Raw genomic sequence first — 22974 nt, 5'->3', positions numbered from 1 at the left:
TCCATACTCATTACATGAGTTACAGAAAGGAAAAGTCATGGACATAATGAAAGAAATTGGAATTTACATCCATCTGAAAGATCGGAAGGAGGCTTAAAAGAGGAAAACGACATGCGAAATAGGAAGTTCCTAGACAACTTTGTACCAGCTCTACGACCAAGCATTACAGAAACATAGAATGTAAAATTATCGCTACACTCATTAATAAGTATGGCTGTAATGCGAAACATCACCCGACCATAAAGCAGTTTTTATTCGACTCTCATAGTTTTTAGTACTGATGCATTAAACTACTGTGACAGATTTCATACATAAGATCTTTGTACCAACTACTCAATAAATGACGTGCTCCAGAAACAAAACAACAAATATTTATAAGTTATTTTAAATAAATTACGTACAGACATATTTACACCAATGACGAACGGTAAGTAAATATTATTGACAAGAAAAGCAGATGCAGGTTAATTAACAAATTTCTGTAAAGTAATTCTAATTTTCCTAGTGTTAATACGTTACAACATGGGCCTTATATACAAGAACTTTGAAACAACTGCTCGAAAGTAACGTGCTCCTAAAATAGCGTAAATCATCTCGGATCTATTTTAAGGGCATAACGTGGAGTCATAGGAGCAACGACATTCATAGCAAAATTTACCATTAAAAATCATCCATAAAGTAAGTTATAATGCGCCTAGTATATCTAAAGATAGTACTTGTTTCCACATCAACATCAGAAACGTCAGTAATGCATCCAATGTATAACGCTTCGGTTTTAGACACTTAAAAAGGCACTAAGGACGAAATTGTACAATCGTACATGAAATAAAGAGAATGGCAGCTGAAGGTATGATTAAGTCTTTACAAAAATCTGTATGTATGATAACAATGAAATATGTTTTATTGTTGTAATAATCTCGTGTGTCTGTTTTAATTGTGAAACCATCGGTGGATGAATAAACAATTTATAGGTGGATATGGTTTTGCTGTCCAACGTTATGCAGCTGTTGTTAAAAGTCCATGGTAGTTCAAACCCATTTTATTCGGTTGACTAGGCAATATACAAATCAGATATGCAAAGCACACAAATAAAAAGAGAGCTGTCAGTCCCTCTTGGTGGACTTTCTGCTAGACCTCCTAGCCTTGGGTACACTGGCAGTCCGCTTCAGGAGCCGCGGTCCCACCGTGAACGCTGCCCCTGTGATGAAGAGCACCAGCAGTACTGCGGCGAGCAGCGCCGCGACGACATCTAGCAGGAAGTACTGGTACCAGGCGAGGTCCAGCGCGGAGGACCTAAGGTGTGGCGCCCCCTGGTGCCTGATCACGTACTCTGTCCAGTAGACCGCCTCGTCCACAGGCTTCCTGGGGCGATCGTTGAAGATGCGCGACAGCCGCTGGGCGTTCTCTCGGTACCTGCACACCGAGGGTCTACAGTTACACAAAGAGGGATGTCCTAATGAACAGCAGTTGCCAGTACTGGTTTATATCGTTTGTCCGCATGATCTCGAACGAAAGTAGTTCTGGAGCAGTTGAAGTCATTCGACTTTGGGCCACGAGTGTTTTGTGCCTGGATGCTACCACCATTGGGGACCTAAGAATACACTTTGTGTGTGTACCATGGCCATTACGAAGTGATTATCACGCCACGATGAATCAGCAAGCACATATGTAAGGAAAGCGGAACCTCTTTCCTCAGACCATCCAATTTCCCCAAGTCTGTCTATCTCTTGGACTTTAGTAGCCATAGCTCTCTTCCCTCATCTCCCTTTCCCCCACCCGCCTAGGAAACTCGGTCAGGACGTCAAGAATGAAATACAGACGAATGACCATGGAGAGGGTGAACTTTCTGTTTCACAAGGTGTTCTATTAGATGTGGTAAAATACATCCCTTCGGCTTAAGGCAGGTAAACCTAATATATTTTATATGGCTCATATTCTCAAAAAATGTTTGGACTGCATTTTTTTATGTTATCTAACTTTCGACTAGTAAGATTTTATCCCTTAGTCTGTCCTGTCTTGGACAGAGCCAGGTGGCGCAGCGGTTACCACCCTAGATTCGTGTTCCTGAGGACTACGGTTCAAACCCAAGTCCAGGCATCCTTAATAAGATTTTCTTGATTTCCCTACATCGCTTCAGGAAAATTCCTGGATGGTTCCTTTGAAAGGCCACGGCCGACTTTTTTTCCCATCCTTCCCTACTCCGACGGGGTTGATTATTGTGTGTTTGGTCCCCTGCCTCAAATCAGCCAACCAACCAAGCAACCTCTCTTGCGGTATTCTTTTCTTCTCTGTATAGACACTACAGCCTATATCCCAATAACCTCTTTTGCAGATCCAATTCCTTATTTATTACCATTCAGCAGGGAGTTACCACAAGTCTCTCCCCTCTGGTAACAGACCCGTATTGGCATTTTTCAGCTATCTGTCTAAATACTTCTTCATTTAATACTTGAATATTTTTTCCAGAACATCACATTTGACATGCTTTCATTTGTAGTACCCAGAGTTGAAAAGCATCTCAGTCATTGTACAAAGCCTTGGGCCTGCAACCTTGCACGGCAAACAGCTGGAATATAAGAACATCCATTCGAGTTATGGATTTGGACATTTGCAGTGCCTGGCAAAAAAGTTAAACGCCCAGAATGGGAGGAGAAAACGAAACCAAATATCGCTGGTTGGGAGGAAATATGGAGTATCTTCAGTGATTATAAAATCGTGGTAACTGACAAAAGACTGGACAGTATTATCTCCTTTGTCGGTATGATACTGCACCCGTTCTGGCCAGGAACCATGCAATGATTCGTTTGGGAAGGGTATCACAGGGCCATTATACCTTCTCTTGAGACCATTTGGCCCACAACTATTGTAACTTGTCTACGTTGTCCTATGCACTAGGCACTGGGATGGAGTTTACGTCAAAGTTGGTCGCTGATATGTTCAATCAGGGAAGAGATGTGTGGTCTTTCTGAGTATGGAGTATCTCGACTACTGGCACACAGTTCAGGGCGTCACGTGGCGTGTGTGGACGAGCATTATTCTGCTGCAAAGTGACACCACCGTACAGTGAAATGAGAGGAAACAGCTGAGCACACAGGATGTTGGCAACGTAGCACTGTGCCCTCCGAGTTCTCTCAGTCTCTACCAGGCGTGAGCTGGGGTCATACCCAATGGTTTCCCACACCATGACGCCGGGAGCAACACAGCTGTGCCTCGCCAAAATCATTGGAAGAGTGAGACTTCCCTTCACATTGCCACCATAGTCAGAAACAATTGACTAAAATGGTTCAAATGGCTCTGAGCATTATGGGACTTAACATCTGAAGTCATCAGTTCCCTAGAACTTAGAACTACTTAAACTTAACTAACCTAAGGATATCACATACATCCATGACCGCGGCAGGATTCGAACATGCGACAGTAGCGGTCGCGCGGTTGCAGACTGAAGTGCCCAGAACCGCTCGGCCACAGAGGCCGGCCAACAATTGACATCTACGGTAGTTCAGACCCTCCATTCATAAATGAACACAATGCGACACCATTCACTGGCAGTCCATGCTTGCTGGTTATGGCACTAGAACCCACCCACAGCTGTTCGTGTTGTGTGCACAATACGACGGTCCTCCCTTGTGGTCTCCTGACGTCGCCGACCAGTAACTTGACAACAAGTATGCCAGCCCTCATGTTCCCAATGCAGTCCAACCATCAGATCATTACCACATATGGATGCCCCCACCCTAAAATAAAGTAAAAATCTGGGTAATGCAATCTCTGACCTCTATGACTCTCTGACTCTTTATGCCAGATAAATGGCGGCATACAGCGAGAGCCCTTTCAAAATCTGTTACTCAGTTCCAACATGCTGGATGGCAATAGACTGCAACTTATTATGATTCAGTAATACTATAAAACCGTGAAAGTTGCACAGAAATTAGTTTTTTATTTAACAGATGACCAGTTTCGGACTTCTTTCCATTATGAAGTCATCCTCCAGAACAGAGTGTACTACGTTACAGGTAACATATACAATACATGAGGCCAATCAAAGTGCAGATACGTTCGACAAGATGATGACACACCACTTAAGTCCTACCGTAAGGTGTCTGTCGTGGCCGTATTGGTAGCACGAGTGGTTAAGTTCTAGATACTACTAGCATACAACAGTCTCGAGCTGCGTATAGGAAATAAATTTGCGTGAGTACTGAACATCGTTAGGTAAACTCAAGTTGGGTTCACTGAAGGGAGTGCGCCATTGTGGGTCTTACGTAAGCGTTATTTCGCAATTTTGCAAAATAAAACAAACAACCTCTTCATGGCGCTATCCCTTCAGAGCCCTCAAGGAATTATGTCGTATGTAATCACCTTGTCAAATGCATTTGTACTTTGATTGGACTTATGTATTGCATATGTAAATTGTAATGTAGTACACTCTGTTCTACAGGGTAGAATGATAATGGATTAAAGTCTGAAGCTGATCGTCATTTAAAAAAATGCTTGTGTGCAACTTTGACGGTTTTAGACTTCCATTGACTCTCTGTTAGGTCCAGGTAACGGTCTCATACCTCATAGTGATGGCTCTCCATATAACGACGTTCATGCCCCCTTTATACGTTACCAGCCGTCGTAACACCACTAGTGCACTCTGATTTCTATCCTACAGGCCACAGAAAATTGCAGCTCTAATTATTTACATAGTCTCCGATGGTATGTACTTGTACAAAGTTACGTCGCCATTCAACCTTGTCTTCTGGGAGATCCAATTTAGTTTCGTCAGTGAAGCTATGTTATTAGTGGGGGCGTGAAATAGTCCCACTGAGCAGAGACTATAGATAGCTCTCTCATTCCTTCCCATGTCATAAGGTGGCTTGCGGGGTTGTAAACAATAGAAACACTAATCTCTAGGCACACAGCTACACTATAGGCCATTAAAATTGCTACACCACCAACATGACGTACTACAGACGCGAAATTTAACCGACAGGAAGAAGATGCTGTGATATGCAATGATTAGCTTTTCAGAGTAGTCACACAGGGTTGGCGCAGGTCGCGACACCTACAACGTGCTGACATGAGGAAAGTTTCCAAACCATTTCTCATACACAAACAGCAGTTTACCGGCGTTGCCTGGTGAAACGTTGGTGTGATGCCTCGTGTAAGGGCGAGAAATGCGTACCATCACGTTTCCGACTTTGATAAAGGTCGGATTGTAGCCTATCGCGATTCCGGTTTATCGTATCGCAGCATTGCTGCTCGCGTTGGTCGAGATTCAACGACTGTTAGCAGAATATGAAATCGGTGGGTTCAGGAGCGTAATACGGAACGCCGAGCTGGATCCCAACGGCCTCGTATCACTAGCAGCCGACATGACAGGCATCTTATCGGCATGGCTGTAACGGATCGTGCAGCCACGTCTCGATCCCTGAGTCAACAGATGGGGACGTTTGCAAGACAACAACCATTTGCACGAACAGTTCGACGACATTTGCAGCAGCATGGACTATCAGCTGGGAGACCATGTCTACGATTAAGCTTGTCGCATCACAGACAGGAGCGCCTGCGATGGTGTACTCAACGACGATCCTGGGTGCACGAGTGGCAAAACGTCATTTTTTTGGATGAATCCAGGTTCTTTTTACAGCATAATGATGGTCGCATCCGTGTTTGGCGACATCGCGGTGAACGCACATTGCAAGCGAGTATTCGTCATCGCCATACTGGCGTATCACCCTGCGTGATGGTATGGGGTGCCATTGGTTACACGTGTCGGTCACCTCTTGTTCGCATTGACGGCACTTTTAACAATGTACGTTACATTTCAGATGTGTTATGACCCGTGGCTCTGCTCTTCATTCGATCCCTGCGAAAAACTACATTTCAGCAGGATAATGCACGATCGCATGTTGCAGGTCCTGTACAGGCCTTTCTGGGTGCAGAAAATGTTCGACTGCTGCCCTGGCCAGCACATTCTCCAGATCTCTCACCAATTGGAAACGTCTGGTCAATGGTGGCCGAGCAACTGGCTCGTCACAATACGCCAGTCACTACTCTTGATGAACTGTGGTATGGTGTTGAAACTGCATGGGCAGCTGTACTTGTACATGCCATCCAAGCTCTGACTCAATGCCCAGGCGTATGAAGGCCGTTATCACGGCCAGGGGTGGTTGTTCTGAGTACTGATTTCTCAGGATCTATCAACCCAAATTGCTTGAAACTGTAATCACATGTCAGTACTAGGATAATACTTTTGTCCAATGAATACCCGTTTATCATCTGCATTTCTTCTTGGTGTAGCGATGTTAATGACCAGTAGCGTATTTTTAGTAGGTAGTTGCAGGGAGAAAACCTCCAGTGTGGCGCAAACGTCAAAAAATGAAAGATATGGTTCAATGTATTCAAAACACAGTAGTCACATTTATGTGCCAAATCAGTGGCCGCCTTACTGCGAGGCTCAGCTTGCTGAAAGAGCGTCGGTTACCTGGGGACGGCGAGCACCTCGTGTAGGGCCCACTGCAGTGACGCCTCGCTGATGTTGCTGATGGCGAGCGTGACTGCGTAGCCCTGCCTCTGCGCCTGCGCCATGTTGAGCGACTGGTCGCCGAACACGGGGATTCCCACCAGCGGGACTCCCCTGGCCGTGGCCTCCTGCGTGCTGAGCAGCCCGCCGTGCGTTATGAACGCCCGCACGTTCTTGTGGGCTGCAACACAGGAGAAGCAAGAACTGAAGCCATCACGCCCAGCAGCACACAGCTGGTACACTGCAGTCGTGGTACCCTGTTGCCAGAAGTCCATCACACCGTCTCTACAACATCTCTGGACAACCAGAGCTGTTCATCCAAAAGACGAGAGCCATACAGTCACTTTCACAAGAAAGTGTACGCCGTTATCTGTATTAAAAAAGACATTATTATTAAAATATGTCTACATGAAAATATTTGTTATTACTAATTGCGCAATTACCTAATAGTTAATCCAATTGTCGACATTATCAATTATAGCCTGGCACCTTCTGAGCATGAAGATTTCCTGCATATTCTCTCAGTATCGATCGTCGTATCGTCCTGCTGCTTCAAAGGGTATACTGAATTTTCTGAGCTTCATCTTAATATACGACCAAAGATTCCGGTCGTATATGCTCCTGGAGACACTTCAGGCTGATTCATCGTCGACACCCCGTTGTCTTTGTTTCCACGTAGTATAGACATGGCTGCGATGTTTCATATCATTAGACGCGCGGGATTAGCCGAGCGGTCTCGGGCGCTGCAGTCATGGACTGTGCGGCTGATCCAGGCGGAGGTTCGAGTCCTCCCTCGGGCATGGGTGTGGGTGTTTGTCCCTAGGATAATTTAGGTTAAGTAATGTGTAAGCTTAGGTCTGATGACCTTAGCAGTTCGATTCCATAAGATTTCACACACATTTGAACATTTTGTTTCATATCATTATCCTCTTGAAGCATCAACTGTGCCTCGTTTGAACCAAATAGCTTCTTATCGGACCTCAGGAGTCCTTTTGGATGAATATTTCACTTTCTTTGTGTTTAAATTGGCTGTAAATAAGTGCAAATAGCTAAAACTGAAACCGACAAAACTAAACATTCAACTCCCACCCTGTTTATCTATACACTGTGCAAAATCGCATTCAGTACAGATTCGAGACAACTACAATTTCTCGCTGCGGACATTACATTGAAAATTATTGGGTACACTTTCTTGTGAGACTGACTGTATAATGTTGGAAATTCTTTCTCCATTATAGCGTTGGGCTTTCTGAGAAAACATTCTAATGTTACAGTATAGTGCAGACAGAACTTGTTTCCACTCTTCTCGAAAAATATTTAAGACTTGTGGATGAGCGTTTAGACGATTTGACGTGACACATTTCACAAACATACCAAATATATTCGATGGTAATCGAACATATTCTGAGCAAAGCAAAGAAGGAATGCACGCACAATGATTCTCGATTTCTAAATACTGCTGTGATATAGAAAAAGCCTAGTTTCAAAATATTACCAGTTTTGGAACAATTGTGCTGAAGTTTTTCATAAACACGTACATTACTTTTGTCACTGTCAAAAACTCTAATAATTTACAGTTTACACATCACTCCAATCAAACAGTAATCATCTTACACGTAAGTACCTATTGTAGCACACTGCAATAACTTCAGAACATTTCATTAAATGATTGGAACAGATCTTGTTTATCAATATGTAATTGCTGATTTATGGGTACTTAATATCATACACGGTCACAATCTTGGTGTGTATTATTCCATTAGTGCACTGTAGCTTTAGTACACATGAGGTACTCTCTAGCCTATAAAAAAATCCGCAGTTTCCTAGGTTATCTGAATGGAAGTCAAGGGAAAAGCACCAGATGTTCAGATAACCTACACTCAGTTTCATTGTTGCCGAAACATATACTGCATAAACAAGGTGGGCGGCAAATCCATCACATACACACATCCAAGAGTGATATCAACACTTCATAAAATCATCTTTCAGTGCCCTACCTCTGTATGAAAAACTCTATTAAGCATCACACATACTCATTCATTTGAGGAACAGCTGCTACACAGCATCAAAAACACGAAATAAACTATGTCACCTGTCAGTAGATGTGTTTTTCAGCATCTTGTGTGTCACATGTCTATGATTGTGAAACACAACTAGCTCTCTATGCACATAAAGTAATAAGTGCTATCGACAGGGGATGTCAAATTCATTCTATATTTTTAGATTTCCAGAAGGCTTTCGACACCGTTCCTCACAGGCGTCTTCTAACCAAACTGCATGCCCATGGTATATCGCCTCAGTTGTGCGACTGGATTCGTGATTTCCTGTCAGAAAAGTCATAGTTCGTAATAACAGACAGACAGTCATCGAGTAAAACTGAAGTAATATGCGGTGTTCCTCAAGTAAGTGTTATAAGCCCTCTATTGTTCCTAATCCATATTAACGATATAGGAGACAATCTGAGTACCCGTCTTAGATTACTTTCAGATGATGGTGTCATTTACCGTCTTGGAAACTCATCAGATGACCAAAACGAATTGCAAAATGATTTAGATAATCTATCTGTGTGGTGCGAAAAGTGACAATTGACCATGAATAAAGCAAAGTGTGGAGCTGTTCACATGAGTACTGAAGGAAATCCACTAAATTTAGATTACGCGAGAAGTCACACATATCTGAAAGCTGTAAATTCAACTAAATACTAAGGAGTTACCATTACAAGTAACCTAAACTGGAACGATCACATAGATAATGTTGTGGTAGAGCAAACCAAAGACTGCGATTCATTGGTAGAACACTTAGAATATGCAACAGATCTACTAAAGATACCGCTTACACCACACTTGACTGCTCTATTCTGGAGTATTGCTATGCGGTGTGGGATCCGCATCAGGTGAGACTGCCGGATGACATCGAAAAAGTTCAAAGAAGGGCGGCTCGTTTTGTACTACAGCGAAATAGGGGAGTTAATGCCACAGACATGATACGTGAACGGGAGTGGCAATAATTAAGACAATGGTGTTCTTCGTTGTGACGGGATCTTCTCATGAAATTTCAGTCACCAGTTATCTCCTATGATTGCGAAAACATTCTGTTGGCACCTACCTACATAGGGAGAAATGATCATCACGATAAAATAAGAGAAATCAGGGCTCGCACAGAAAAAATTAAGTGCTCGTTTTTCCCGCCACTGAATTGTGAATATCAGAGTAATAACGTAGCTGTAGATGTAAATTAAGCCTCTTATAGTCTTTCTAGGCTGTGTGTCAGGGTCTTCCTCAATGATGTACAAAGGAACACCCTCTGCCATAAACAACCTTTCCAGTGTACTATGTTTTCATGTCTTATACCAATATTGGTGAATATATTTTGTAGAAGCAGGCGATGGACGCTGTATACGGAGAGCTGTAGAGTCATGGCACAGGTCCAATGCACCAGTACAGGGTAGGTGAGCCCCACGTAGCGACAGTCTGAGGTTTTTTTTTTTTTTTTGCCGTTGTACTTATTCTAATCTGACTTAATAGCGGAGATGAGAGGCAGTGGAACCACCTTGGTTACGTAGGTTTGTGTTGGCGATTGGCGACAAAGATTTGATTTTGTCAGGAACGGTCTGCCTATGTAGAAAGTAAAACACATTGTGATGCGAGGTGTCCGACCAGCTACACCGAATATCCTATAGATTCAGCCCCTCTCCGGGCGTTAACTCTTATTACTCCTGGGAATTCATGATTCACTGGATAGTTTGCCTTCCTCATTAACGGCTGGCTACTTGGCTCAACAGGAAATAGGTATTAATCAGTGACTTTTTCCTGTCATAAACTGTAATTCTTAACAGCAGCTGTTTGAGACACAGACCAGCTTGCTCCGTTCGACACTATTCCGATGGAAACATTAAGTGACACTTCATTAACAATTGTAGTTGTTTCCACTTGAGTACTCCCTGTTCTGTAGCACACCGCGCCTAGTACACGTCCATCACGGCGCTCTGGGGCCACAGCACTAAGTTACGACACCTGAAGATGGGCTTATAAGAGCCCGAAACCAGTCGTGTAATAATGAAAGAACTTTACAACTGATGAGGTATTTTCAACCTCTGCTAATCTGATAGTCATAGAGGGAGGAATCAATTAGGTTTGGACCTTCTTTTTTCCTTCTGTTTCAAACTGTGCTTTATCTATGAATTTATCAAGGCCTCCTACTCTTTTACCTGCTACTCTTGAGTCATCTATGTTCAACGTGATATATTTCAAAGCTTACTCGTATTGATGAGTTACTGATTTTCATTTCAATTTCTTCACAACAATCAAAGCTCATGTCTACATTTGGTACTACACCTCTTCTTATATAATTCGCCTGGATCGCCTTGTCTGATTCAATGTAGACGTGCATCTGTATCCCTAACAGTTCTTCTCCAGTTTGATTATTCCCATTGCATTCCGTTTAATATCCTGAGATGGACACATATTATACAAAACTGTGTTCTCAGTCACCTTAGATATTACATACAGCCGTTCATTAGTACTTAACTGTGCTCATAAACTTCTTAAACTTCTGTTTGAAAAAATTATTTTCTTAAAGCAATTACCAGGTATGTGAGTGTCTTGTAAAAACCTTATTTCAAGGTCCTCATGATCATACTTTGAGATTTGTTTGCATTTATTCCTTTGTTTATCCATTTTCTTGCCCTTTAATTGATAACTCGATAACTTAGCGTACAACATCCAAGAGTTATTTAGCAGTAAATAATCTGTTCCTGGTTGTATATATGGTTATTTTTCTGTGCCAGGTGTTGCTTTAGTTGGTAACTTTAGCATTTTATACAAATTAATCTTCTTATACTTAGCAAGTGGAATACTTATTACACACCCTAACACATCATTTGTTAAAATACGTCAAGATCTATAATTTCAACAGTACGTACCCATATTCTTCTATTAAAAGTACTGGAAAACCTACTTACACGTTACGGATCACGATGTATTTTAAAGACTGGTCTGTTAGGATATATAATTAGTGTTTCACTAACAAAGAATAAGGAGTTTAATATGTATAAAATGTTATCGTTACCACGAAACAATGCGCATACATACGAGAGAATGCCCATTTATTGGTAAATAGCTCTTAGACGTTGCACGCTAAGTTATCGCTTGATAAGTTAGTGTGTGAAAAAAATGGATAAACAAAGGAGTACATGTAAACAAACGTCTAGGTTAACCTCAATGTGTGATCAAGAGCACTGTGAAATGAGGTTTTTCCAAGATATTCACATAAGTATTAAGTGTATTAAGAAAATAATTATGTTAAACAGAAGTTTACGGACATAGTTAACAGATAATGAACAGTTACATGTATTGACTCAGGTGGAAGATGTCACAGTTTTTTGTAACACATATCCATCTCACGATACTAAACGAAATGGTATGGGAATAAGCAAATTATCACCGGTGTGTGGCGAACCTACAATTGCCGAATGCTCTGAGAAGGCGACAAGATTGAGGACATTCTCATCACGACTAAGATATTTGCAGGAATACATTATCATCATGAAGGAGAATTCGGGGTAACTAGTACTACCTCGAAGTTGGTAACATATGTGCATCTCAGGACCTGTGAAACAGGTAGGATTGAGGTCAGTACTCCATTGTAAAGATATGTTGTAGGAATGTACAATGTAATGTATTAATTAATGGTACTGCAGATAATGTACAGATGTCATAGGAAACCAGATCCCTAACGCATCGTTTAAAAAGGCCAGGAGGGCAACAGAGGAGGACATACGTCAAAAGAATTGTACGAAATACAGATCACATGTAAACGGGATGTAACAAAAAACGTACGTCACAAATTGCAGGACTTTTGTCACATGTAGTCGAAGAAATTATGTAAAGTCAATATGGGTCTAAAAACGGTTTCTTTCCATGCTATAACTCATTTTCTCCAACTCATTAGTCATGGGAAACACAATAACAGAACGTCATAATAATGAGAACATGCACTCTTAGTGACGTCTGGTTAAATGCCCCTGTTGGCACATGACGTGCGTTATTGGTTGTTTACAGGTAATACAAACTGTGGCTTCGAGCAGTTGCAAGTACATGAGTTGACCATCATTATGTCATTTCCTGCCTCGCTGCTTACCACCCCAACCTTAGGCCATTTGACGGTGGTGATGCCTGGCTGCTGTGCACACCACCGGCTTCGTTGGCCATCCTGTGTCTTTTCCGTCTCCTGGGCTTTCCCATACACTGATAAGATGAATGTCCACACGAAACACACAGAAAACATTTAGATCTATAGTCTATTTGCATTATGTCCATACCTGTAACATTGTTCACACGCTGTTATTTTGGTACGCATCGTCACGATGGTAACAGAAATCTTGGAACTTCCTCGCTCCTGTTGCCAGGTGGGTGTCTACACCCGTCTTATAATGGTAGTCTTTCATTGTAACAGTCCTTGGCTACGTGGCCCAGTTTACCGCAGTTGTAGCATTTTGTATCCCTTGTTTATTATTATTATTATTATTATTATTACTATTACACTGCCAATGATGTTCCCCTAGAAATGTCTTTTTTTCCTGCCATGGATATTATAACTATCACCTCTTCTTGTATTATTTCAGCTGAATCGCTAACGCTAATGTCATCGCCTCTACTGTGCTCATTGTTCTGTAATCTTAAAATTTTGTATTTATGGTGATCCAGAGCCTCCAGATGCTAAATAAACTTAAACAAGGTCCGTTTTAGGCTGTATCTCTCATTTGCCATTCTCTGAATGAAACGAGCATAACGCAATGCGTGAACTAACTCCACTGCACCTTCTAGCTGCTTTCGTTCTGTTAAGTTATGGCAACTCTGAACGATCTGGGTACCTCTTGTGTCTTGTTTATACAGAACGCTATTGATTTCCCTGATTTCTGTCCTGCTTGAAATATTCTACACACACAAAATTCAATCGTTCTCTTGAGAGAATAATTCTCCTATAAAATGATTCATATCTCTGGCCAGTAACGCGTCGTATCCTTTACCGGCATCCCCTGTTGTTTTGGGTTCCGCATACTGGAATAAGAATGCATCATCCTCACTTTTTACTACTTCAAATGCGGCCGTCATGTTCTCAATAAACTCTTGCATACCCCTTCATTCACCACTCGAGGACATCATTTTGTGCTATCACAAGAGACCTTTTATTTAATTTCTCAAAATGTTTTGACTGTTCTCATCTTTTGACGCTGATCTGCTCCACTCTGCTGGTCTTCAGTGTCTTAGGCGCCACTAATCGTACCACTCTCATTCTGCTGCTCTTTTCAGGTCACTCCCAGGAATGAGATGTAGTGGGGCCTTTCTCCTAGACCTTTGATCCCAGGGTGGGTGAGTCGGACGAAACCCACGCACTGGACTACAGTTTGAGCAAAGGCGTGTTACTTCTGGGATACACCTTATGCGAAAGTGTGTCGGTAGAAGTCTCCTGCCTGACATAGCACAAAGAGTGTACCATTACACCTTCGGCTACGGGTCGCGGTCGAACGGTTAATGATGAAGCTTAACATAACGAGTGTGTGGCTGGTGGCAAACAGCCTGTAATAAACTAAGAGCAGCCTAGGGAACGTCGAACCTGGTAAAATTTTCCAGATAACCACAGCTGGGAAGAGGATCTTCGCATCCCCACCCCCCACCCCCCTACCTCGCGGTGCGTGCAGTGTTACATGAATGCGGGCGGAAGAAGCCGAAGCATTCGCTCACAGGTTTGCTCTTAAGAGGTGAAGAGTCTGAGTGGTTTTGATGTGGAAGAAGGTAGGATATGGCAACATGGTCCAAAGAACACGTCAGTGCTTTAATTGTAGAATGCGAGATAAACACGTGATTTTGATTTCAGAAGCAAACATTACCACAGCTGGTACAAACGAAATATCCCGCATGTTAAAAGAGTGTAACCTGCATATAACAGTGGCGAAAATTAGCAACAAAATTATAACTGCAGGCACGGCACGGTCGGAAAAGAATATCAGAGAAACCTCTATGAGAGGTCATGAAGGCAGTGACGAAGTTAACGTGCCAGAAAGTATAGTTTATAGACAGACACCGATTCAGTAATGACATGAAATGCGAGGGTTATTAGGAAAGAAAGGAACGACCAGTCGCGAAATGGACACCACAGAGAAAATCCGATGACGTTTTGCACAGGTGTGTTGGGCACGGTCTCTAGTACGCCCGTCGATTGCGTTACGTCTTTTTTTTAGTTCTGAGCACACAGGGAAGCACATGAAGATACCTGATACAATAGTGCTTCCCGCCATGTACGAGGGCCGGGTGAGAAATTTCGCCTGAAGCTATGCAGCCAACATTATGTAACTGTCGTGCGCTTTCTTCTTCAAGACAATACTCAGCCGCATTCAGCAGGTGGAATGAAGCTGCTCCTGCATCATTTTCAGTTGGAAATGTTTGATTACCCACAATACAGCCTTAAATTCTCTCCCTCTGAGTTTCATCTCTGCTCGCATGAACCGCTGACTATGAAGACAACGTTTTGGCACAGACAACGAGCTGTAGGCCAGCGTAGAGCAGTGGCTCCTAACAGGTGGTCTGCAGACCTCCAGGGGTCCGCCAGCTATGCCAGAGTGGACCGCAAGATGCTGTTAGAATAAAAAATATATTAAATATATTTCGTATGATAAAATTTATTTTTTATTTTGGCTGCTCAATATTTTTTTCAATAATGAATATGTTAATGTTTTTTTCCAGGTACGAAAAAATAGAAAACTTACATAAAGACTCTTCATTTGGCTTTTTAGGTGCTTGAAACTGTGATACGACAAGGTACCAATTATGCTCGATGAGGGGGTACTCGAGAAAATTTTGTTGGGAAACCCTGGCGTAGAGAATTGGCGGAAAGCACTGGCGGCGGTATTCTGTAATGAGGGTACTGAAAAGTTGGTACAACGCTACAACAAACGTCTAAGGCGGATCGGCGACTATGAAGATAAGTGGCTGGAAGTAGTAGCTAACTGTTGCAAATAAAACAGTTTTGATTTTTACTGTGGTTTCCATTTCGTGACCTATTGTTCCTTACTTTCCGAATAGCCCTCGTATCATAGTATCGAGTAACTTCTCGGAAGACATTTTTTTTTCACGTTACAGAATCTTACTCCGTATACTTCTGTAGCTAATAGTCATGTGGAAATCTACAATAATCTTCGTCCACCTCAGTTTATCTCGAAACAAGTATTCGTCGTTTAAAATATGTTACTTTCGACACATATCAATCTTCCACTAGGCTCCATTTCTTCTCCCATTATGGCTTCCTTCCCCTTATTGAACTGTCCACGCCGGCCGTGGTGGTCTCGCGGTTCTAGGCGCGCAGTCCGGAACCGTGCGACTGCTACGGTCGCAAGTTCGAATCCTGCCTCGGGCATGGATGTGTGTGATGGCCTTAGGTTAGTTAGGTTTAAGTAGTTCTAAGTTCTAGGGGACTAATGACCACAGCAGTTGAGTCCCATAGTGCTCAGAGCCATTTGAACCATTTGAATTTGAACTGTCCACTGTGGCCGCAGAGAAGGGAAGAGAATTTAGTGTTCTATTTCTTTATTCATGAATCTTATGACCAGTTTGTTGCGGTTCCCGACGAACTGACCCCCTCTGCCAAGCTCTACATTCCTGGAGTACCACTTTCACCCTACGTCTTCAACATTTTATTGTATAGACGAGTATTCCGATCTCTGACTTCCCCCCGCTGATTTTACCCCTTCCTCTTTCCTCAAGTACGATGGATGTTTTTCCTTTATGACTTACCTCATGTCCTGTCATAATACTGTTCCTCCTTCTTGTCAATGTTTTCCACATGTTTGTAAACGTGTAAATAAGAAATAAACATATAAAAGGTGACACGGCTAATTCTGCTTATTGTGATTACGTACGCTTTCCCGGCGTAATAAGTGTTGAAAATCTCTTCGGGTTTGCTGCCGGATCCTAAAAGCAACTTGAGTCGATATTTCGGCGATCCAACTGGTTGCCATCTTCAGGAAAATACTGCTTGTGTTCATGAGTCCCGCTGAGAACTGACGCCAGGCTGCAAATCGACGTACTATATAGGCCACCGTTCAGTACACGGCGCATGCGACGCCCATCACGGTTGTTGCCACCCACGACAGGGAGGTGGCGCCGCCCTTAGTGGATGTTGTGTACATAGTTCCGCGTAGTCAGCGCGTACACAACTTTCCCACCAGAGCGCGCCCCGCTAAGCACAACAGCGCTTCTGTTTCCGCCGATCCGCGTATTAATAAGTACCGCAGCCAATGAGATTGCTGCTAACGTAGAAACTTTTCTCCTCGAGGATCACACTCGCGCAGTGATACCTGAACGCTCGAGGCATTATAACGAGTGTGCAGACCTCCGATTAGTCAGTCTGCGTTAGTCTATAGTCAAATTTCAGTCTTCGCCTAGTAAGATTATTATATTCCTGTACATGGCCATGAAGAGAAATGTATAGACACTTTGTCAAGTACCAGAGATATGTGAGAATAAGATTAACGTACCAAGACCAAAGGAACTTAAGACCGTCAATTGTAAATAGCATCCAGAATCAAGTTAAGTAATTTCTATGCTTTTTATTATTTTAATAAATGTGTGTGAAAATTAATCAAGTTCAGTTTAAAGTTGGTCACCGTCAATCTGCTACTCTAAGCGTGCAAGTGGCATTTCTATCGTCTGACCTAACGGCAGGAGATAAGCACGCCACGATAAGACCACGAGACATATAGCTGACACTCGCCTACTTCGTTAGAGCGACAAGTCAAATAATTTGATGGTGTGTGTACCGAAGTTCGTACAGTAACCACACCACAATGGAACACTGCTGGCAACGATACATCGCACTAAGGGCACCACCGAAGAACGTTCAATTTTGATGCGAGATAATACAAGATTCCATGTCTTGCTAAGAGGAAACCCATTGTCTCTGTTGATTAAATTATCCGCCAACCTAATTTCAATCGGCTCTTTATAGACGCTGTTCCAAAAACCGGAAATGTTGGCAACTACCACAGTTTCATCAAATTTCATACTGTGTCTCTCATTTCAGCGGTGTTCTACTACTGCCGATTTTTCCGGCTGTTGTAACGTCGTATGACGGCGATGTTCCAACACCTGTCATGCACTGTGCGAATCGAACGGCCGATATAAGCTTTCCCACATTGACACGGAATTTCAATGCTGCTTATTTCTTGCGTCGTGGCATGGTTTACGAGGTGTTGCGACTCACCCAGTATGTCGGACTGCGGCAGCCACTTTCCGGTCTTCACGTTGTGCGGCTGGCCGGGCATCGAGTCCGTCTCCCACTTCCACAGGACTCGCTGCTTCAGCTGCGAAAACACCCTCAGGAAAACGGACCGCTTCTCCTCTGGCCAGTGAGCACTTTGCAAGTTAGAGCCCATACTGAAGTATATCGCTCCGTCCGTGGCCTCGTCCAGAAACTTTTGAATATCCTGGAAAAGAAGTAAATTATTTCAACACAATATCTATATACTTTCACAACTAATGGATAGGCACATGTTTATCTGTTGGACACTGTAATAGTAACTGTAATTTTACATGTGGTGCCGGGTTTAATGTGGTATACGTTGCAGAAAATGCGTACACTTTGCAACAGAATCAGAGGATCTCTTTTTCCCAAATCCTCAATTGCATTCCATTTGAAATTTGGCTCAAAGGTGCCTACCACCTTCCATTGTGATGCTGCAAAGGCGCGTCGCTCTGTGACATCACCCCCTTGTCCGTTGACGCTTCGATAGCGAGGCGTCGACAGGTGTGAAACAAAGGCCATAGCTCGGAAGTTCAAGTTAACTGTAAGGTGGATCAGTGATGTCACAATGGGCACCAAATTGTGCCCCAATTTTGCCAGTGCCACCATCGTGTCACGCCATGGGAAGGTCTTCACAGCTGCTCTTATCCACGTTTTACCCCTTCTTGGGAGGCCTGTGCGATGAGGTCAGAACCACGACACCCAGCGTTAAAATCATACGATTTTCTCATGGGTGGCACAGGAAAACCTTTCAGATACACACACAATCAGAGCTGACTCGTTAACGCATCAGTGGGTCCAATAAAGGGCGTCAATGAAACCACCAAATTTCCCTGGGGAGTGGATTCCCACACATATCGGTGTTGAAAACGACAGATCGCAGTGTGTTGACGTACAGGAAGATGTTGTTGACAACCTTTAACACTGCTGACTCCTCGGACGTCGTAGCACTTGTCTAAGGACGCTGTGGGGCCACATACACACTGACCATGTTCGCACCCCTTTGGAGTACAACACGACCACAACCTTTGTATCGCTTTCAAAACTAGTCACCGAAATTTGAATTTGATGCTAAGCGGCTATGGCTGACACTGCCCTTCCCACCCTCCTGTTTTTCTCCCTGCTGCGGCGTGATCGTGTGAAGTGCAACATTAACATGTGGGTGAATAAAGCAGCAAAGTTCCCACTAAGAATCCGAGCCCCCCCCCCCCTTCCCGTCCAAGTTCGACAATATCCTCGCTGCACCCACGCAACTTTGTTGAGAAAGTTACGAATGAACGTCTTAGATACTTCGACATCAGTTTAGCCTGGCAAGTGCTCTAGCTAGCAAAAACACACAAAAACTTAACAGCGAAACGATAATTTATTGTACGAAAGTGGGGAGCCTGTTCTTTCGCTGCAGATTCGGCACGAAGTCCGGTCCAGTTTAGTAAGCTAGTTAGTTACGCGTTCCATTGATTAATCTCACGGTAATCGTTATGTTGTGGAAGGTTTCAAGTGCATAACAAATGCACACATGAATCAAGGCTTTCTTTGCCGTTTTATTCACACACGTCTCAATGTTGCACTTCTACACGATCACGCCACAGCAGGGCGGGAAAGAGGAGGGTTCTAAAACCATCAGTACATTTTGACGTTTCTAAACACGTTCAAATTTTGTTTGGTTTCGAAAGTGAGACAAAAGTTGCATTCGCGTTGCGCTCCAAAGGGATACGACCCCGTTAAATCCTGATGCAGCCCTCAATGTCTTTACAGAAGGGTTTGAAAGTCAGAGGCGATCAGCAGTGTCAAAGGTTCATGGTGTGGGTTCCTGTAGTCATGTCCGAGTTCATGAACCACGGGCAACGTATGAGTGGCAAAGTAAGTGGTCCCGACAGTCGGGATACCAGTTACTTTGGAATAAGGCAGGGCATCTCGGACATACTCTGAGTCGTGGTCACCTTTGTGCTCATACGGCAAAGACTACCAAATCCACCGGATAGTCCCTCAACCGTTAGGGGTAAAACTCAATGGGACCCGGGGCAAGCAAGGCTAGCAACCTGCTTCCCCGGTACTTTAAATATGATGCTGGCAACAATCAGAGCAAAATGCCTCGGACCTTTGGAGATTACGGAGTCCCATCTCTAACTGACAAACCAAGGACTCCTAAGAACAAATGGTAATAAGATGGGGAGCTATTAATATCAATGGGGGCTACCCTGGGAAGAAGGTAGATCTGGCAGAGGCTGCAAGTAAGATGGGGCTGCACGTTTTAGCTGTTAGTGATATTCGGATAGGGTGTGAGAAAGAAGAGGAAGTGAGAGAATACAAGGTCTACCTGTCAGGAGTCAAAGCAGGAATAGCACAATGGGATATAGGGATTTGCATCAGGAAAGACATGGAACCCAGCGTAGTTCCAGTAAGGCATATAAACGAACGACGGATGTGGATAGATTTGACAGTGTCTAGCAAGAAAATTAGGATTGTGTCAGTATATTCGCATTGTGAAGGGACAGATCAAGATAAGATGTATTGTTTTTATGAGGCACTCACTGATGTAGTTGTTAGAGTAAAGGACAAGGACAGTGTTCTGCTCATGGGTGATTTTAATGCCAGGATTGGAAATCGAACAGAAGAGTATGAAAAGGTTATGGGTAAATTTGCAGAGGATATGGAGGCCAACAAAAACGGGAAACAATTCTTGGATTTCTGTGCCAGTGTGGGCTTAGTAATCACAAACTCCTTTTTGAAACATAAGAACATTCACCGGTATACTTGGGACAGATCAGGAATTCAGGAAGACTGTGAGGGACACACTTGTATTCAGGGGATTCTTTGATGACACTGATCATTATTTAATCTGCTGTGAAATTGGGATTGTGAGGCCAGTCAGGTCCATATGTAGGAGGATAAGAGTGGAGAAACTTCAGGATAAGGAAATCAGGCTCAAGTACATAACAGCGATCTCAGAAAGATACCAGTTAGTTGAATGTAGTCAATTACAGTCATTGGAAAAGGAACGGACAAGGTACAGGGATACTGTACTAGAAGTGGCTAAAGAATGTCTTGGAACAGTAGTGTGTAAAAGTAGGATGAAGCAAACAGCTTGGTGGTATGACACAGTCAAGGCAGCCTGTAAAAGGAAAAACAAGGCGTATCAAAAATGGCCACATACTAGAACTCAAGTAGACAGAGATAGTTATGTCGAAGAAAGAAACGAAGCCAAACAGATAATTGCAGCATCGAAGAAGAAATCTTGGGAAGACTTTGGAAACAGGTTGGAGACTATGGGTCAAGCTGCTGGAAAACCATTTTGGAGTGTAATTAGCAATCTTCGAAAGGGAGGTAAGAAGGAAATGACAAGTATTTTGGACAGGTCAGGAAAACTGCTGGTGAATCCTGTGGATGCCTTGGGCAGATGGAGGGAATATTTTGAAGAGTTGCTCAATGTAGGTGAAAATACGATCAGCAGTGTTTAAGATTTCGAGGTGGAATGGGATAGGAATGATGATGAAAATAGAATCACATTTGAGGAAGTGGAGAAAATGGCCAATAGATTGCAGTGCAATAAAGCAGCTGTGGTGGATGAAATTAAGTCGGAACTCATCAAATACAGTGGTACGTCAGGCCTTAAATGGCTACAAAGCATAATTGAAATGGCCTGGGAGTCGGGACAGTTTCCATCAGACTGGACAAAAGCAGTAATCACACCAATTTTTAAACATGGAAACGGAAAAGATTGTAACAACTACAGAGGTATCTCTTTAATCAGCGTTGTGGGTAAAATCTTCTCAGGTATTGTTGAAAGGGAAGTGCGAGTATTAGGACCAATTGGATGAAAATCAGTGTGGGTTTAGGCCTCTTAGAGGTTGTCAGGACCAGATCTTTAGCTTACGGCAAATAATGGAGAAGTGTTATGAGTGGAACGGGGAACTGTATCTATGCTTTATAGATATAGAAAAGGCATATGACCGGGTTCCTAGGAGGAGTTTATTGTCTGTTCTACCAGATTATGGAATAGGAGGCAAACTTTTGCAAGCAATTAAAGGTCTTTACATGGACAGTCAGGCAGCAGTTAGAGTTGACGGTAAATTGAGTTCATGGTTCAGAGTAGTTTCTGGGGTAAGATAGGCACTGTTGTTCATATTATTTATGGCTCATATGTTGAAAACAATAGACTGGCTGGGTGAGATCAAGATATGTGAACACAAAATAAGCAGTCTTGCATATGCGGATTACTTAGTTGTGATGGCAGATTCGATTGAAAGTTTGCGAAGTAATACACTCCTGGAAATGGAAAAAAGAACACATTGACACCGGTGTGTCAGACCCACCATACTTGCTCCGGACACTGCGAGAGGGCTGTACAAGCAATGATCACACGCACGGCACAGCGGACACACCAGGAACCGCGGTGTTGGCCGTCGAATGGCGCTAGCTGCGCAGCATTTGTGCACCGCCGCCGTCAGTGTCAGCCAGTTTGCCGTGGCATACGGAGCTCCATCGCAGTGTTTAACACTGGTAGCATGCCGCAACAGCGTGGACGTGAACCGTATGTGCAGTTGACGGACTTTGAGCGAGGGCGTATAGTGGGCATGCGGGAGGCCGGGTGGACGTACCGCCGAATTGCTCATCACGTGGGGCGTGAGGTCTCCACAGTACATCGATGTTGTCGCCAGTGGTCGGCGGAAGGTGCACGTGCCCGTCGACCTGGGACCGGACCGCAGCGACGCACGGATGCACGGCAAGACCGTACGATCCTACGCTTTGCCGTAGGGGACCGCACCGCCACTTCCCAGCAAATTAGGGACACTGTTGCTCCTGAGGTATCGGCGAGGACAATTCGCAACCGTCTCCATGAAGATGGGGTACGGTCCCGCACACCGTTAGGCCGTCTTCCGCGCACGCCCCAACATCGTGCAGCCCGCCTCCAGTGGTGTCGCGACAGGAGTGAATGGAGGGACGAATGGAGACGTGTCGTCTTCAGCGATGAGAGTCGCTTCTGCCTTGGTGCCAATGATGGTCGTATGCGTGTTTGGCGCCGTGCAGGTGAGCGCCACAATCAGGACTGCATACGACCGAGGTACACAGGGTCAACACCCGGCATCATGGTGTGGGGAGCGATCTCCTACACTGGCCGTACACCTCTGGTGATCGTCGAGGGGACACTGAATAGTGCACGGTACATC

The 22974-nt window shown here is 43.7% G+C and overlaps 1 protein-coding gene across 1 annotated transcript in view; it reads right to left on the bottom strand.

Annotated features, from left to right (window-relative positions):
- Window positions 1-229: 229 nt before the first annotated feature.
- The window catches only part of LOC126267530 (UDP-glycosyltransferase UGT5-like), a 60438-nt gene continuing 37693 nt past the window's right edge, over window positions 230-22974 (bottom strand). The window contains exons 4-6 of the mRNA XM_049972830.1: window positions 17768-17990; window positions 6473-6692; window positions 230-1413 (exon numbers count right to left, since the gene is read on the bottom strand). Coding sequence (XP_049828787.1) covers window positions 1104-1413; window positions 6473-6692; window positions 17768-17990 — 753 coding nt within the window. The 3' untranslated portion in view covers window positions 230-1103. The remainder of the gene's footprint in view (window positions 1414-6472; window positions 6693-17767; window positions 17991-22974) is intronic.

This window comes from Schistocerca gregaria, chromosome 4, assembly GCF_023897955.1.
Source record: "Schistocerca gregaria isolate iqSchGreg1 chromosome 4, iqSchGreg1.2, whole genome shotgun sequence".
NCBI lineage: Eukaryota > Metazoa > Arthropoda > Insecta > Orthoptera > Acrididae > Schistocerca > Schistocerca gregaria.
This window is presented reverse-complemented; position numbering and strand designations above follow the sequence as displayed.